This window comes from Salvelinus alpinus, chromosome 22 (genome assembly GCF_045679555.1).
Source record: "Salvelinus alpinus chromosome 22, SLU_Salpinus.1, whole genome shotgun sequence".
NCBI lineage: Eukaryota > Metazoa > Chordata > Actinopteri > Salmoniformes > Salmonidae > Salvelinus > Salvelinus alpinus.
In genome coordinates, this window is record NC_092107.1 from 11,466,006 (window position 1) to 11,484,856 (window position 18,851).

Here is an 18,851-nt window from a genome sequence, read left to right on the forward strand (position 1 = left end):
GGTGTGTAGTTGACTCAGAGAGAAAGACAATCGTAGAACAGTTTTGAACAAATTAATTTCTTCCAAAATGAAGGGCGAGCGAGAGATTGTCATTTTTTCCCAGTTTTACTTAGATAGCGAATGCAGAAAGCTAGTTTAGCCTACTCAAACAAAGAGGGATGCTATGTTAGGTAGCTGGCTATGGGTATCCAGCACTGGAACTCTTCCAAATCAAGGTAAGCTTTTGGTTTTATTAATTCATTGCCACCGGGGCCCGCCGGTGTAACTGCTAAACTGATTGCTGACTGTACACTGTACTGCATGATTGTAGCGGGTTTACTAACTCGTTAGTTCTAGTAGCTAAGTTGACTATGACGTTAGCTAATTTGATGACAACGGCTGTGTGTAGCGGTTAGGGGTTATGATATGAAGGTTTGGCTTGGAAATGTTTTTTCGCCTGGTCACAAACAGCTGTCGTTTGCAACTGTTGGACTAATGATTACACCCTAGATCAGCTAGAAGCAGGCAAGAGTGTGCAAGACGTTATTGAATGTGTCACTGTCTGTCACTTTGATTAATCATCATTTTCTCTCGACCTGTGCACCTACGTTGTAAACTTTCATTCAAAGGCTAGGTTGTAGCAACCTCATGATGGGTATAGGCATATAGTAGTCTAAACGTATCGATTTTACATTGATCTGGGTGAATGGAATATGAATGACAGTCATCCAATATGCTGTAATAGAAATAAGGCCATGCTTATAAAAAAGAGTATTGTCCTCCCTCATCTTAAATGGCACCAACCACCACTGGTGTGAGCGCGTGCATAAGTCTCTTATGTTTTACTGTATCCACCTCCCAGGGGATGGTGATGATGATGACGAGGAGGGGCGTGAGGAGCGTCTGCCATCCTGCTACGACTACGTCATGCACTTTCTGACGGTGTTCTGGAAGGTTCTTTTCGCCTTCGTTCCGCCCACCGAGTACTGGAATGGCTGGGCCTGCTTCTTCGTGTCCATCTCGGTCATCGGCATCTTGACTGCCATCATCGGGGACCTGGCCTCCCACTTTGGCTGCACTGTGGGCCTCAGGGACACTGTCACTGCCGTGGTGTTTGTGGCTCTTGGCACCTCCATTCCTGGTGAGAGATTATGTATATACAGTTGAAGTATGTATGTATGTGAAATAGAGGCACTATGGGCTCAAGTACCTCTGCCTCACCAGGCAGCCATATTGGTAGGATGTGTGTATAGACCTCCTAGCTCTAAGGTGTCCTATCTGGGTGACTTATGCACTGGGTTTGACCAGGCCACAGATAGTAACAGAGATGTACAGTTGAAGTCGGAAGTTTACATACACTTAGGTTGGAGTCATTAAAACTCGTTTTTCAACCACTCCACAAATTTCTTGTTAACAAAGTATAGTTTTGGCAAGTCGGTTAGGACATCTACTGTGTGCATGACACAAGTCATTTTCCCAACAATTGTTTACAGACAGATTATTTAACTTATAATTCACTGTATCACAATTCCAGTGGGTCAGAAGTTGACATACACTAAGATGACTGTGCCTTTAAACAGCTTTGAAAATTCCAGAAAATGATGTCATGGCTTTAGAAGCTTCTGATAGGCTAATTGACATAATTTGAGTCAATTGGAGGTGTACCTGTTGATGTATTTCAAGACCTACCTTCAAACTCAGTGCCTCTTTGCTTGACATCATGGGAAAATCAAAAGAAATCAGCCAAGATCTCATAAAAGAATTGTAGACCTCCACAAGTCTGGTTCATCCTTGGGAGCAATTTCCAAACGCCTGAAGGTACCACATTCATCTGTTCAAACAAAAGTATGCAAGTATAAACACCATGGGACCACGCAGCCGTCATACCGCTCAGGAAGGAGACGTGAGTCTCCTAGAGATGAACGTACTTTGGTGCGAAAAGTGCAAATCAATCCCAGAACAACAGCAAAGGACCTTGTGAAGATGCTGGAGGAAACGGGTACAAAAGCATCTATATCCACAGTAAAATGAGTCCTATATCAACATAACCTGAAAGGCCGCTCAGCAAGGAAGAAGCTACTGCTCCAAAACCGCCATTAAGAAAGCCAGACTACGGTTTGCAACTGCACATGGGGACAAAGATTGTACTTTTTGGAGAAATGTCCTCTGGTCTGATGAAACAAAAATAGAAGTGTTTGTCCATTATGACCATCGTTATGTTTGGAGGAAAAAGGGAGAGGCTTGCAAGCCGAAGAACACCATCCCAACCGTGAAGCACGGGGGTGGCAGCATCATGTTGTGGGGGTGCTTTGCTGCAGGACGGACTGGTGCACTTCACAAATAGACGGCATCATGGGGGAGGAAAAATATGTGGACATATTGAGGCAACATCTCAAGACGTCAGTCAGGAAGTTAAAGCTTGGTCACAAATGGGTCTTCCAAATGGACAATGACCCCAAGCATACTTCCAAAGTTGCTTAAGGACAACAAAGTCAAGGTATTGGAGTGGCCATCACAAAGCCCTGACCTCAATCCTATAGAAGGTTTGTGGGCAGAACTGAAAAAGTGTGTGCTAGCAAGGAGGCCTACAAACCTGACTCAGTTTCACCAGCTCTGTCAGGAGGAATGAAACAAAATTTCACCCAACTTATTGTGGGACCAAAGTTAAACAATTTTAAGGCAGTGCTACCAAATACTAATTGACTGTATGTAAACTTCTGACCCACTGGGAATGTGATGACAGAAATAAATAATTCTCTCTTCTATTATTCTGACATTTCACATTCTTAAAATAAAGTGGTGATCCTAACTGACCTAAGACAGGGAATTGTTACTTGGATTAAATGTCAGGAATTGTGAACAACTGAGTTTAAATGTATTTGGCTCAGGTGTATGTAAACTTCAGACTTCAACTGTATCTCCTAATGTCATTTAAATACCACAACCATTCCTCATTTAATGAGGGGTTCGGTACAAGGTTGCCAGTAATAGGGTTAAGGTAAAAAAATGTATACGATTACTCAGAGTGAAATAGCAGAAATTCCTGCTTTGCAACTTGTCCAGTTAGTGAAATCCTTGTGTGTGTGTGGTGTGACTACAAGGAATGACAACAGCATGACCCGGGCTCCCTGGCCTACTCCCTCAGCCTCTTCACCAGCTGTGATGACAGGTACTTCACCTATCTCTTTCTCTCTCTCTCTCTCTCCTTCTCTCCCTCCCTCCCTTCTCTCCCTCCTCAGACACGTTTGCCAGCAAGGTGGCGGCCACGCAGGACCAGCACGCTGATGCGTCGGTGGGCAACGTGACTGGCAGCAACGCGGTCAACGTGTTCCTGGGCATCGGGGTGGCGTGGTCAGTGGCGGCCGTCTACTGGAACGTGCAGGGCAAGGAGTTCCGCGTGGACCCTGGCTCCCTGGCCTTCTCCGTCACCCTCTTCACCAGCTTCGCCTTCATCTGCATGGGTGTGCTGCTGTTCCGCCGGCGGCCCTCTATCGGGGGGGAGCTGGGCGGGCCGCGGACAGCACGCATCATCACCAGCCTCCTCTTCCTGGGCCTCTGGTTCCTCTACGTCCTCTTCTCCAGCCTGGAGGCCTACTGCCACATAGAGGGCTTTTAGAGGACACATGAGAGCAGAGACAGGGCTACTAGTCAAAACACTGATATACATTATAGTTATTATAATACACACACCTACTACAGGACAAGGCCCAGGCCAAAGGTTGGGACCTGGTCAATATCACTGGATCGCTAATACCTAAGGGATCTGTAGACATACCCGATATACACATACACACACACACTTACATACAAAACACATACAGACACATACTGAAACATGAACTGTACATATAACTACATGCATGCACAAACAAATGCACACGTGGTCTCTCACCAAGACCAACACACACATACAACACTGTAACAAGGGCACCACACAGGTTGCGTGTGGCCTGGAGCCTGGATGACGCCCAGTTAACATTAACCTCCTATTGCACACTCAAATGTTATACACACTCACTGGACAAACGAGGAAGAGAAGGAGAGAAAATAAAGTATTGGTCAAGGAAGTGACGAAGGAAGTAAGACAGGAGAGATTTCAAAGGAAGCATGTTCAGAATGTAAACCAGCATGTGGTAAAAGAGGGAGAGTGAAGGAGAGAAAGAGACAGACAGGTGTGTAGAAACTAAGTGTTGCAGTGGCTTTCTATTCATTCCAGCTGGCTGCGTAACATGGTTTTGGGTCCAGCTAGACTGCTTTAATTGAAGCAGGGTAGAGTGCCGTGTGTTTTGCAGGGTGTTTCAGGGAAGGCGAACCAGACTCAATCCACTCGACTCAATCCATGTCTGTGTGGCCTTAAAGCAGTACCCCTTCACCCTTTCACTGGGGGTTTCCTTTTCAAAGACAGAATCCACACACGTAGAAGCTGTGGTGGAAAAAGTACTCAACTGTCATACGTGAGTAAAAGTAAAGATACCTTAATAGAAAATTACTTGAGTAAAAGTCACCCAGTAAAATACTACTTGTTCTAAAAGTATCTGGTTTTAAATGTACTTAAGTACAGTGGTGCAAAATGTACTCAATTGTCAGACTTGAGTAAAAATAAAAAGCGAAAGTAAATGCTATACATCAAATTCCGTATAAAGCAAACCAGACCGCACAATTTTCTTTTTATTTATTTTTATTTTCGGACAGCCAGGGGCACACTCCAAAACTCCGACATCATTTAAAAAACGTAGTATTTGTGTTTAGTGAGTCCGCCAGATCAGAGCCAGTAGAGATGATAATGCGTTATATTGATAGGTGCATGAATTGGACCATATTGCTGTCCTGCTTTTGGGTGTCAGAGAAAATGTATGGGAGTAAAAAGTCCATTTGTTTTTAGGAATGTTATGGAGTACAAGTAAAAGTTGTCAAAAAATATGAATAGTAATGTACAGATACCCCAAAAACTAGTAGTACTTCAAAGTATTTTTTACAAAGTTACTTTACACCACTGCGTAGTAGTGGAATGGGTCCATCTTCAGTCGCTATGACAGAGCACCATGAAAATGGTTGATTAATGAGTAGGATGTTTACATTTAGCAATGGGAGATAAAACAACAACAAAACTGAAAGCCCCAAGTTGCAGTTACTGTATGGTTTTCCATACAGGGGAGGTGGGAATTACGCATGACATTGAAACAAGTTCTCAATTCTGTGTTGGTGTAAATACAAGAGGAGTGTATATGTATTTGTTAGAGGGGCTTCTCTACAGATATGGTGGGATGGGGTAGGGTGGCCAAAAATAGATATAATGCATGGGGTTCAGAAACTAGTCACAACCTCTCTTACTTCACAGGAAAATGACTTTTGCAGGTAGCTTGTGTAAATTATGGCTCCGAGATGAGATATCCTTTCTCATCCATCGAACTTTAACGATCCAGAGGGATTAAATATAAATTTGCCTCATCTGTGGACTTCTGAATGAAGGGAAGACAGAGTTTCTGGAGGCACGACTCTGAATAACGAAAGTCTCACATCCAGCTCTTGAGGCTCTTACTGTTGTGTCTCACTGGACTTCAGATATTACAGTGGAGATCATAGATCTGCATTCCACTCCAGCAGACAGTAGAGTCCTCCATCACCATCATGTTTGAGACATTGTACATTTTTATGACCTTTCGCAACCACAATGAGAGTGAAATGATGATTTAGCAATGCAGGCACATTGATGGTGTAAATATTATATGATGTTACTGCCCAAGGGTGAGTTACTATCCACTGAAGCACAGCACAAAGCAACACATTAATCTCCTAGAATGTAGAATGCTACTACAAGAGAGAGTGTATCGCTATCTAACGTATACTTTTCAAAAACAATCCTTTACCTGAATACAGGTATAAAGTCAAACCTTTACATCTATATACTGTATCCCTTTGGCTCCACGCTTGCTCAGTGGACAGTAACTATTCCTTGTACTTTGGTGGATGTAAAGGTAAAAGCAGAGGGTGGTGAGGTTGAGGGTAGTGTTTGTTTGGTCCAAAATATATCCTATGTGAGGATATTGGCCACCTGTGTAGGACTTCAGGACCAAAAGAGTTCTGTACCGAGATGTTTATATTGTTGTCGAAATCGAAATCTGTCAATATTTGTGAAGAAAAAAAACACGTGGTTCGTTTGTGATACTTGTGATACTATAGCGGAGCACCTTCTAGGTATGGAGGGCTGTAACCCTCTGCTGTGGAATACTGGGTAGAGATGCATGACATGACAGAATAATAGTGACAGCCCAGCACCGGCATGGACAAAACAATTATAATGCATGGATGGTGACAAGAGAATAGTGTTTGTGTCTTTTATGTGAGAATAGTGCACATAAAGCAGAAGGTCCAGACTGCAGCCAGACCTGTGAAGAGCATGCAGACTGCCTCTGCTCCTCACCTGTTTACAGTAAAGGCTGCTCTGAGATCAGCTCAACCCAACCCCAGCTAATTGCCCCCAAATACAGCAACACTGGCCCACCATCAGTACTTAAGACCATGGCATATAAATTATCTTATTTTGGAGTGAGGCTTACAGTACATCAATTTGTCCAACAGTGTTGGTTCAAATGCTCCTATTCTTCTGTTTTTTTACCTTTTGAAATCCAAACCTCCCCGTTTGCGTAACAGTGAATCTGGGATAGATTACATTTCAAACTGTGAATTTTCATCAGCTACAGACTGTTATTCAGTAACTACTGATCGTCGCTACTGTAATTCTGCATCATACCCATTTAATGCCTTAAAGTCTAGTACTTAATATTTAGTCAAATTTTATTTGTCTTGTGTATGCTTTGAGTGGGCATCAGAAACCAAATTGATTAGTGTGCAATATGTGGAACCAGTGAGCAATCTCTACTACTTAGTTAAGAAGAGTAGCAGAGGTAATATGATTACATACAAACTGAAATTACATCTTCTTGAAAGATCTACTATATAATATATTGTTACCCCTGCCCCAATCTCAATGAGATGAAAGTGCAATTAATAAGATAGTGGGAGATGGGGAGGGGTAGTGAACTGTTACAAGACTGTCCACGGTCCTTACATGTGGTTCAATCACCTGACTTACTGAGTCGCTAAGAAAACATGTAGAATAACAGAAGACAACAACGCTGACACAAAATGGAGGTGGGTTTATCTCAGTATTGCCAGGTGTTCTGAAGTGGAAAAGGAGAAAATAGGACACAGCAGTGAGGCTCTGAGTTAATATGCTACACAATACTATGAGACAGATGTTATATCGTATGGGAGTTTTCCCCACTTATTTTAGAGTTCAGGATACTTGGAACTCTAGTTGAACTGTAGAGTTGTCAATCAGTACAACCAGTGAGAATGATTAACATTTAAATATTACAAATGCAAACAGTGGATTAAAGAGTAATGACATTTTGGAAGTTAAGTGAGTAAACAAATTGACCCCCTCAACTATAGATTTATTGATTAAAATAGTAAAGGCTCTTTTGAGAATAGTCATGTATAAATATGTTTATTGTTGCTTGTATAACATATATAATATCAACAAAGATTTCAGTTACCTTGGCCCTCAGTGTTTCCCCACTGCCAGTCTTTTTCAACTTTTGAAAATAAACTTTTTATCTCTTCAGATTATATTGATAATGCTGGAAGCACCATAGACCCAATGGTTTTTGCAGGTAATATTGATTTTGAAATGTCTCTAATTGTCCAATTTGACGACAAATTTCCCCTTGAACTAGTCATTTGATGTAGCACAAGCTGATGTCTAATTTCTCTCCTACTAAATCAGTGTCTATGTTTTTGTAGCCTACATGTACATTTCTGTTGCCCATATTATTTAAGTTATTTATATTTATTAATAATATTTTATTGTTCATCGGCTCCTTGAAGCAAACCATTTGAACCGTTACAATGCTTCAAAGAGAGTGGTAGCAATGTGCAATATAAAGCCGAATCTTCTTTGCTTTCATCTTGATGAGCAGTCAACTCGGCTCACTCAGTGGGAGTGAAACACTTATTTGCTCCAGTGTTTGTTGCCCTCGGCCAACCAACAGATTTATTTAATTCACTTGAGATTAGCATGTTTACATACAAATTTGTAATGGACATTCCAATGAACCTTGTCAGTTTGTTCAGGGTTGTTATACATAGGATGACATTTACAGGGCCTTTACAGTGGTCATTGGCTTGGTTATGACATACTTTTTCCTGAATAGAACTGTCTACAATGTTCAGACAATGTTAAGTGTTTTGATGACTTCTATTTAACTATCTGGCCTTTGCCATTGCTGTAGATGAGATATCACTCCCGATGTTTTATGTGCTGTAAATGCCATCCTATGTGCATGAACATTGTGTGTTAGCATGGTCTGTTATGGACGTCTAGGTTTACATTTGGATTGAGTTATCCCAAAATAGTTTTTGGGCTGTGTGGCTGCTTGCGTGGTCTGCTCACGCTAGCAACAAACTGAGCAATGTCGACTTGGTCGAGCAGCAGGTGAATTGTCATTTTTTGATTACGTGTTAACAGTCTACTTACTTATTCACCACCTATAAAAGCTGTGAAAAGAAAGCCTGACTTTTCCTGTCTATGTCTGAATGTCTCATGATCATTTGGTTGTCAGTTTGTTGGAGTTTGATATTTCTGTGTCTGTGTTCGTGCCCCTCAACTTTCTGTATTGGGGTAAACCACCCCAGGTCTTGCTCTTCAATGTGTCCTTTGTGCAGTTTTATCTGTGAACCTTTCTCTCTGCCTGACATTTGTATGGAATAGTGACTGACTTAAAGAAGATATGTGATATTTACATTTATTCAATACTGTAATAAATTATATTACATTTTTTATGAAAGGATAAACAAAGGAAAAGAAAAATTAAACTTGTTTTGGAGAACCTATGGCATGAGGTGTAATGTGTTCTGAAAAAACAACCATGTAATCAACTCAAGTTAACCTTATTGAATATAGTTTATTTATTTTCAACGCTTACTGTGTCTGTGTAATCATTTTATGCATGACAAGTTGAAAACAAGTCACAGACGACATTGATAACAACTTACATTACAAATCATTGAGTACGCTGCCGTTCAAGACTTTCTCTCATTATATACGGAACAAAAATATAAATGCAACATGCAACAATTTCAAAGATTTTACTGATTACAGTTCATATAAGGAAATCAGTCAATTGAAATCCATTCATTAAGCCCTAATCTATAGATTTCACATGACTGGGAATACAGATATGCATCTGGTCACAGATACCTTAAAAAAAAAAGTAGGGGCGTGGATCAGAAAACCAGTCAGTATCTGGTTTGACCACCATTTGCCTCATGCAGCGTGACACATTTTCTTTGCATAGAGTTCATCAGGCTGTTGATTGTGGCTTGTGGAATGTTGTCCCACTACTCTTCAATGTCTGTGCTGGGTATTGGCAGGAATTGGAACACGCCGTCATACACGTTGATCCAGAGCATCCCAAACATGCTCAATGGGTGACATGTCTGATGAGTATGCTTCCAGGAATTGTGTACAGATCCTTGCGACATTTGGCCGTGAATTATCATGCTGAAACCTGAGGCTATGGCGGCGAATAAATGGAACGACAATGGGCCTCAGGATCTCGTCACAGTATCTCTGTGCATTCAAATTGCCATCGATAAAATGCAATTGTGTTTGTTGTCTGTAGTTTATGCCTGTTCTTCCACTAATCTCATTGCAACTCCCCTCCAAGTCTCCGACCACTACCTTGTATCCTTTTCCCTCTCGCTCTCATCCAACACCTCCCACACTGCCCCTACTCGGATGGTATCGCGCCGTCCCAACCTTCGCTCTCTCTCCCCCGCTACTCTCTCCTCTTCCATCCTATCATCTCTTCCCTCTGCTCAAACCTTCTCCAACCTATCTCCTGATTCTGCCTCCTCAACCCTCCTCTCCTCCCTTTCTGCATCCTTTGACTCTCTATGTCCCCTATCCTCCAGGCCGGCTCGGTCCTCCCCTCCTGCTCCGTGGCTCGACGACTCATTGCGAGCTCACAGAACAGGGCTCCGGGCAGCCGAGCGGAAATGGAGGAAAACTCGCCTCCCTGCGGACCTGGCATCCTTTCACTCCCTCCTCTCTACATTCTCCTCTTCTGTCTCTGCTGCTAAAGCCAATTTCTACCACTCTAAATTCCAAGCATCTGCCTCTAACCCTAGGAAGCTCTTTGCCACCTTCTCCTCCCTCCTGAATCCTCCTCCCCCTCCTCCCCCCTCCTCCCTCTCTGCTGATGACTTCGTCAACCATTTTGAAAAGAAGGTCGACGACATCCGATCCTCGTTTGCTAAGTCAAACGACACCGCTGGTTCTGCTCACACTGCCCTACCCTGTGCTTTGACCTCTTTCTCCCCTCTCTCTCCAGATAAAATCTCGCGTCTTGTGACGGCCGGCCGCCCAACAACCTGCCCGCTTGACCCTATCCCCTCCTCTCTTCTCCAGACCATTTCCGGAGACCTTCTCCCTTACCTCACCTCGCTCATCAACTCATCCTTGACCGCTGGCTACGTCCCTTCCGTCTTCAAGAGAGCGAGAGTTGCACCCCTTCTGAAAAAACCTACACTCGATCCCTCCGATGTCAACAACTACAGACCAGTATCCCTTCTTTCTTTTCTCTCCAAAACTCTTGAACGTGCCGTCCTTGGCCAGCTCTCCTGCTATCTCTCTCAGAATGACCTTCTTGATCCAAATCAGTCAGGTTTCAAGACTAGTCATTCAACTGAGACTGCTCTTCTCTGTGTCACGGAGGCGCTCCGCACTGCTAAAGCTAACTCTCTCTCCTCTGCTCTCATCCTTCTAGACCTATCGGCTGCCTTTGATACTGTGAACCATCAGATCCTCCTCTCCACCCTCTCCGAGCTGGGCATCTCCGGCGCGGCCCACGCTTGGATTGCGTCCTACCTGACAGGTCGCTCCTACCAGGTGGCGTGGCGAGAATCTGTCTCCGCACCACGTGCTCTCACCACTGGTGTCCCCCAGGGCTCTGTTCTAGGCCCTCTCCTATTCTCGCTATACACCAAGTCACTTGGCTCTGTCATATCCTCACATGGTCTCTCCTATCATTGCTATGCAGACGACACACAATTAATCTTCTCCTTTCCCCCCTCTGATAACCAGGTGGTGAATCGCATCTCTGCATGTCTGGCAGACATATCAGTGTGGATGACGGATCACCACCTCAAGCTGAACCTCGGCAAGACGGAGCTGCTCTTCCTCCCGGGGAAGGACTGCCCGTTCCATGATCTCGCCATCACGGTTGACAACTCCATTGTGTCCTCCTCCCAGAGTGCTAAGAACCTTGGCGTGATCCTGGACAACACCCTGTCGTTCTCAACTAACATCAAGGCGGTGACCCGTTCCTGTAGGTTCATGCTCTACAACATTCGCAGAGTACGACCCTGCCTCACGCAGGAAGCGGCGCAGGTCCTAATCCAGGCACTTGTCATCTCCCGTCTGGATTACTGCAACTCGCTGTTGGCTGGGCTCCCTGCCTGTGCCATTAAACCCCTACAACTCATCCAGAACGCCGCAGCCCGTCTGGTGTTCAACTTTCCCAAGTTCTCTCACGTCACCCCGCTCCTCCGCTCTCTCCACTGGCTTCCAGTTGAAGCTCGCATCCGCTACAAGACCATGGTGCTTGCCTACGGAGCTGTGAGGGGAACGGCACCTCCGTACCTTCAGGCTCTGATCAGGCCCTACACCCAAACAAGGGCACTGCGTTCATCCACCTCTGGCCTGCTCGCCTCCCTACCTCTGAGGAAGTACAGTTCCCGCTCAGCCCAGTCAAAACTGTTCGCTGCTCTGGCACCCCAATGGTGGAACAAACTCCCTCACGACGCCAGGTCAGCGGAGTCAATCACCACCTTCCGGAGACACCTGAAACCCCACCTCTTTAAGGAATACCTAGGATAGGATAAAGTAATCCTTCTAATCCCCCCCCCCCCTTAAAAGAGTTAGATGCACTATTGTAAAGTGGTTGTTCCACTGGATATCATAAGGTGAATGCACCAATTTGTAAGTCGCTCTGGATAAGAGCGTCTGCTAAATGACTTAAATGTAAATGCCTGTCCATACCATAATCTGTTGACAACGATGACATCAGCAAACCGCTCGACCACACAACGCCATACATGCTGTCTGCCATCTGCCCGGTACAGTTGAAATCGGGGTTCATCACATGAACACTTCTCCAGCGTGTCAGTGGCCATCGAAGGTGAGCGTTTACACACTGAAGTCGGTTACGACGCCAAACTGCAGTCAGGTTAAAACCCTGGTGAGAATGAAGAGCACGCTGATGAGCTTCCCTGAGACGGTGTCTGACAGAAATTCTTCTGTTGTTCAAACCCACAGTTTCATCAGCTGTCCGGGTGGCTAGTCTCAGACCTGATAATCTCTCTTTTTTCTCTCTAATTTTGTGCACACATTTTTTACATCCCTGTTAGTGAGCATTTATCCTGTGCCAAGATGATATGCCACACCTATCAGGTGGATGGATTAAGACGCTGATTAAACAGCATGATCATTACACAGGTGCATCTTGTGCTGGGGACAGTAAAAGGCCACTCTAAAATGTGAAGAAGTCGGATGTGTAGGTCCTGGGCTAGAGTGGTTACACATGGTCTGCAGTTGTGAGACCAGTTGGACATACTGCCAAATTCTCTAAAATGACGTTGGAGGCGGCTTATGGTAGAGAAATGAACATGAAAATCTCTGGCAACAGCTCTGGTGGACATTCCTGCAGTCAGCATGCCAATTGCACACTCCCTCAAAACTTGAGACATCTGTGGCATTGTGTTGTGTGACAAAACTGCACATTTTAGTGGCCTTTTACTGTCCCCAGCACAAGGTGTACCTGTGTAATGATCATGCTGTTTAATCAGCTTCTTGATATGCCACACCTGTCAGGTGGATTAATTATCTTGGCAAGGGAGAAATGCTCACTAACAGGGATGTAACAAATGTGAGCACAAAATTTGAGAGAAATAAAAAAATTTGTGCATGGAATATTGTGCATATTGTAAAGTGTTTACTGAATGGAATATTTCTGGGATCTTTTATTACACCTCATGAAACACTTTACATGTTGTGTTTATATTTTTTCAGTATATCTAAAAACTAATACATATCTGGAACATTTTAGGTATAAACTCAAGACGTCTCTCAAACCTGTATGTCAGAAAAACAACACATGACCTCACTGTTGTGGGCCATATTACTGCGCAAGTGCATTATTGCACGGGTAGTCTGACAGAACAGTGAATATGTTTGTTGGCTAGTGAAGAATTTGAAATCCTGTCAAATAAGTAATCAAAATAAGAAATAATTTAAGACATTTCGCCCATGTTTTATTTTTGTAAATTGAGCAGAGACTGATAACTCAATCGCGGAACTGTGGGGATAAAGGTAAACGTGCGGACGCCATTGTTTAACTACTTGATATCGAATCTAGTGTAGCTAGCTAGTTTTATAATGGATACAACGTTATCTTACTAGCTGTATCGTCTCTGGTTAATTTACTGAGTATGTCACTAGCGATAAAATGTCTAGCAACACTATAATTAGGAAGAAACATTGTCAGAGATAGTTAATACCCCGTTATTCACTAAAATGGCGAGCTTGGGTGTATCCATTACGCCGTTTCCGTTGCAAAACGATAAATCAGTTTGCTTTAAATGAAAGCAAACTGAACGAAACGGCGATGGACCTACCTGAATTTGTCCAATAGAAACTCTTGTTTTGCTCTGTTAGCTTCCGTTTGGTTCTTAAACGGTAAACGGTATCCGTAATGAATACACCCCTGGCTAGCTAGTTGTTTTCCTGCCTGCTACCCTTGTGCTAACGTTACGCCCACGGTAGCTTGTATTTATAGCTAATGTTAGCTAGCTATGCTATTTATATTAGTAGCTAGTTAGCTTCATACTCTCAAGCACAGCTCAATTTTAACTAACTTTAGCTAATTAACTGGTTCATTTTGGGTGTTGACAGTTTCTCCCTCTCTCCTCAGGTGGGAAGATGTCAAATCACTCGTCTTCTCACAGCTCTTCACCTAACACTGATCGCAAGGTCTATGTTGGGGGCTTCGTCAACGGTGTTGGTAAGAGTGATCTAGAGCCTGCGTTCAGTTACTATGGCCCTTTACGCAGCGTTTGGGTGGCCAGGCCCGCATGTTTCGCCTTTGTGGAGTATGAGAATGCCCGTGACGCAGAGGAGGCAGTTAAAGGCATGGATGGAAAGTGAGTAACTTTATATTGACCTACACATTTAACAGCCCATAATGTTTTCACATCAGTTTATACATATTTTGGTTGAAGTGGTGTGTGTTCAGTTTTGGGATATTAATTGTTGTAATTCAGGCCATAATCTTGCAGATGTTGCCCAGTATTACATGTTTTCTTTCGTGCCCTATTATCACTATATTCTGCCCTCTCTCCCTACCTCAGGGTGCTGTGCGCCTCTCGGATCCATGTGGAGTTGTCCACTGGCATGTCACGGAAGACCAAACATGACCTCCCCAGCCGTCAACACTTTGACCCTCAAGACCGCTGCTACCAGTCTGGGGACAGGGGCCACTATGCCTACGACTGCTACGGTTTCAGCAAGAGGGGTGGAGGTCGTCGGAGAAGGTATTCTTCTTGCCCAATATCTGCCTCTGATATACTGCCAGTAGCAGTCATAATTCTGCAAAGTTTTCCCTTTATGCAACATTGTTCTTATTACATCGCAGTATAACTAGGCTTGAGAAAAATGTCACTGTTATTGAGAAACAATTAAGCACAGACAATATGCTGACCTGGTTGGATTCGTCTCAACTGCTGAGGGGCAATGCCGTCCTCTTTATATTTCACTACTGTGGTTATATATCAGAGCAGGGGTTCTTAAACTTTTTCAGCTCGAGACCCAAATGAGAAATTGACTGTCCTCCGATCCAATTTAAGTAGAAATAGTGTGTGATTATAGATGTCTTCTCATAACTGGCGACCCACCTTTCACAGAAAACCCCTGTATTAGAGACATCACAGCCTGTTTCTTGTATTCCAGATCACAGTCTCGTTCCAGGTCACGTGGCAGGTCACGTGGCAGCCGTTATCGATCCCGTTCCCGCAGCAATGACCGGTATGTAAACATGGTTTTTGCTACTGTCATTCAAACCTCTCCCTGTGCTGATACTGATCTCTCTCCCACAACACAGCAGCAGGCACCGCTCCCCATCTTATCCCAAACATAGGAAGAGGTAATTGTCTACGGTTAATTTTGCATTTGCATTTTTCTTATTTTCATAGGAAGTATAGTCTACATTTCTATTCTGAGCAAACCTGTTGTTCCTGCAAATGTATTCATATGATTGTTTTCATTTAATTTATCTATTAGCTTCAAAACAGGTAATTTTCTTGAAACACTTAAAACACTTCTCACTTCCATATTAGGTCCGGCTCCCCTGTGTGGTCCAAGTCCAGGACATCTGTTAGGAGGTAAGCCACTTGTGTATTACAGTTGCACAATAATTTCCTCTTGAAAGCTGTCCTGTCTATGGATCCCATCTGAAGTTGGGGTGCCTGCGTTTTTGCTCCCATGTTTTTTTGTGTTGCAGTCGTTCTCGGTCAGGGTCCCGGGCCAGAGGGCGCTCGGCGTCCCGCTCTCTCCAGATGCCGCTCTCCCAGCCATAAGAGGAATAGGTAAGCTCTCTGCCTCGTCAACCTATACCTTCACAGCTGCTCCTGTACTGTGTAAATGCCATGACTTAAAATGATTGGCTTTGTCTTGTAGCCCATATTGTACAATACTGCTAATTATACTGCATTTGGATGATTTGGAATATTGTTTTGCAAATGTGCTTTTAATCATAAAATCACATTTTTCAGAGATGACACTCCACATTCACTCAGCTTAAGTTTAGGTATATTACTATCTGTTAGACAGGGCTAGGTGTGAACAGGTAAGTTGTGGGTAGCTGCCCCCTCAGACCAGCCTTCACCCGAAGTCTGCGGAGTGGACCTTCCAGAACGCACAGAGCGACAACTCATCAGAGAGATGGCTGCTGCTGGAGATGGGGGCCAGGGAGGGGGAGGGGAAAGAAATAGTCAGGGACTCTAACGCACGCCAAGCTAAAGTGAGGAACACTGCCCCACCCCCAAACCCCCCTCCCCCTTTTTATTTTCCAAATACCTGATTTTAATGTTCTTTTCTCTTGGAGGTCCCTCTCCTAGAATGACCAGGCCAGACCTTGATTAGCTTCAGAGAGTCGCACACAGAGCTGATGAGCCTGTACTCCGAGAAAGAGAGGCTGGTTTGGGTGACGGGCTGGGGGAGCGGGGCTCTTCTCTTTTCTCTTCTCCTTCAGATCCAGCCTCAATTTGATTAGCTTCAGAGGGCGAGAGAACCTCAAACTCAAAAGAGAAATCTGTCGTGATCAGACTCCAGTGACCAATCGCATCAGGCCTTTTTTTAAAGAGTGTGGGGAGTCGACTGACTGCACAAGCACTGACCAGGGTCATCCTTGCTGTGTTACCGTCCTCCCTGAGGGTGAAAAGAGCTGACCAGAAATCAGCTTGCACCACGCTGGTTAAAGAGGTCGTTCTGACGAGACACATCCATCCTACGCGCGTACACACAGTTGTTCCACCCACCCCTCTCCCTCCCAGACCCCACGCACTACAGTCTTGAACGCTGAGCCGAGTTCAGTCGACAAGTTAAGGCCCCCTTCCTACAGAGTCCGGCCTCTTGCTTAGCTTCTGAGAGGGTGAGAAAGGAGAGCTGACAAGAGATCAGACTTCAAGACCCGCCGAGTGTGTCTTCAAGTTCTAGAATCCGTCGCTACTCTGTACATGTTGTTTCTGCCACTGTCTCCAAAGGTAACGAAAACCCAAGAGTCAATGTCATTCATGATCAGAACGCAGACGTATAGTCTGATACTCCCTAACATGCTGTACACTAACATTCAACTATACAGAGCATGCACTGTCCAAATCCACAGGTGTGTGTGTGTCTGTCTGTGGGTGGGTATATGGGTGTTAAATATTATCTTTGGATACATTACATATTATCCTGGGTGTAGTGATAAGTGTAGGATTTTTTTTTAGGGGGAATGTAGATAACATGATGGTGCTTGTCCTGATACTGTATATTAGGTCAACCTATTTGAATGTTTGCACTGTTCCCTTGGGTTTTAAATAAGTGTCTGCACATAGGTGATAGTTTACCATATCGAGGTAGGATTCTAAAGACGTGTGCTTGCAAAAGGCAAGCTTATTTTATTTGGTCAGTGTTTGTTTAGGGTTTTGTGTGCAATTCGTAGTTCAGATCCTACCCTGGTCTTTTGTTTCATTGTGTGAAAATGCAAGGGATGGTTTTATCACCTCAAACCCCCTTTAAAACATCCCAGTCTCAACACCCAGCTCTTCCATTTCCTTGACCTCTGGAACTTTCACTTGTTGATTTAATTATGCAAAATTAGGCTACCCCTCCCCACATGTTATAATTAGTGGAAGTTGGCGCTATCCAATGTAGCTGTAATGTATTGTATTTATAAAGTGTCCTGACCAAGGAAAACTGTTTGTAGTGGGACAGAGTGCATTCTGGGCAGTGGTGGAAAAAGTACCCAATTGTCGTACTTGAGTAAAAGTAAAGAGACAATAGAAAATGACTCGGGATAGCCAGGGGCACGCTCCAACACTGACATAATTTACAAACGAAGCATGTGTTTAGTGAGTCTGCCAGATCAGAGGCAGTAGGGATGACCAGGGATGTTCTCTTGATACGTGTGTGTGAATTAGACCATTTTTCTGTCCTCCTAAGCACTCAAAATGTAATGAGTACTTTCTGGTGTCAGGTAAAATGCAGTAAAAAGTACATACTTTTATTTAGGAATGTAGCGAAGTGAAAGTTGTCAAAAAAAAAAAAAATGTGAAGTACAGATACCACTTAAGTAAAAATACTACTTAAGTACTTTACACCACTGATTATGGGCCAGCAGGGTTGGAGCTGTGATTGGTTCTGAGATGGCTGCTGGGCTAGTTATTGAGTGGACATGCTGGGACAAGATGGGTGCCGGGTTGCCTGTTGATTGGACATGCTGTGTCTGCCCTGTACTTACACCCTTCGCTGTCTGTTTCAGTCGTTCCAGATCTCCAAGCCAGAAAAAGAGCCCCACCCCAGGCGAAGATTGATTTGAAGACTAAACTTGTCCCCATCCCCCTCCAACCAACTGGCTTTAGCCTTGCAGCTATTTGTTTTGTCTTTGTTCCCTGCATTGATTAGAATCTACCCCTACCTTTCTGATGCTGTATAATTACTCTACAGGATTAGCTTCATATCTAACCATGCATGCCTTACATGTCACATTCCTAAAATGGCTTTTGTGTGTGTCAAAACAGTTCAAATAGCTAATTTCAGAAGTGGGATTTGTGAACCAGAACTTTGTATTTGTTATTATTTCTTATCTACTATATTCAGTGTTGCATTGCGTTAGAGCTGTAAAATACTTTAAATGTTGCTTTCCTTGGTTTATGACACGGGCAGATTTTGGAATAAATCGACACATTAATTCAGTGTTATTCTTTTGAAAATTGGGAACATCTACAGAATGTGTCTTACATGGAGATGTTTTATAGTGAAAAAGGAAATGAAATGGTATGTTTGCCATGAAAAATGGTTTGCAGTCAATAAGTTTTCATTTTCAAAATTATACCCCACCTAATGCGTCGTACATAAAAACAGCCCTTAGCTGTGGTATATGTGTAATCTTGGCTCTTTTCAACCTTGCCGATTAAAGTCCATTCTCAAAAAGCTGTAACCACCTAGATCACTCGCCTGATTTGAAATTGTATTTATTGTAGAAATAAAG

The 18,851-nt window shown here is 43.7% G+C and overlaps 1 protein-coding gene and 1 pseudogene across 1 annotated transcript in view; both read left to right on the plus strand.

Annotated features, from left to right (window-relative positions):
- LOC139549728 (sodium/calcium exchanger 2-like) overlaps positions 1 to 8,963 on the plus strand; it is a 90,857-nt gene extending 81,894 nt beyond the window's left edge. Inside the window, exons 12-13 of the mRNA XM_071360435.1 lie at positions 842 to 1,120; positions 3,219 to 8,963. Coding sequence (XP_071216536.1) covers positions 842 to 1,120; positions 3,219 to 3,595 — 656 coding nt within the window. The 3' untranslated portion in view covers positions 3,596 to 8,963. The remainder of the gene's footprint in view (positions 1 to 841; positions 1,121 to 3,218) is intronic.
- Positions 8,964 to 13,186: 4,223 nt separating this feature from the next.
- LOC139549733 (serine/arginine-rich splicing factor 7-like) lies at positions 13,187 to 18,551 on the plus strand (annotated as a pseudogene).
- The last annotated feature ends 300 nt before the right edge of the window (positions 18,552 to 18,851 follow it).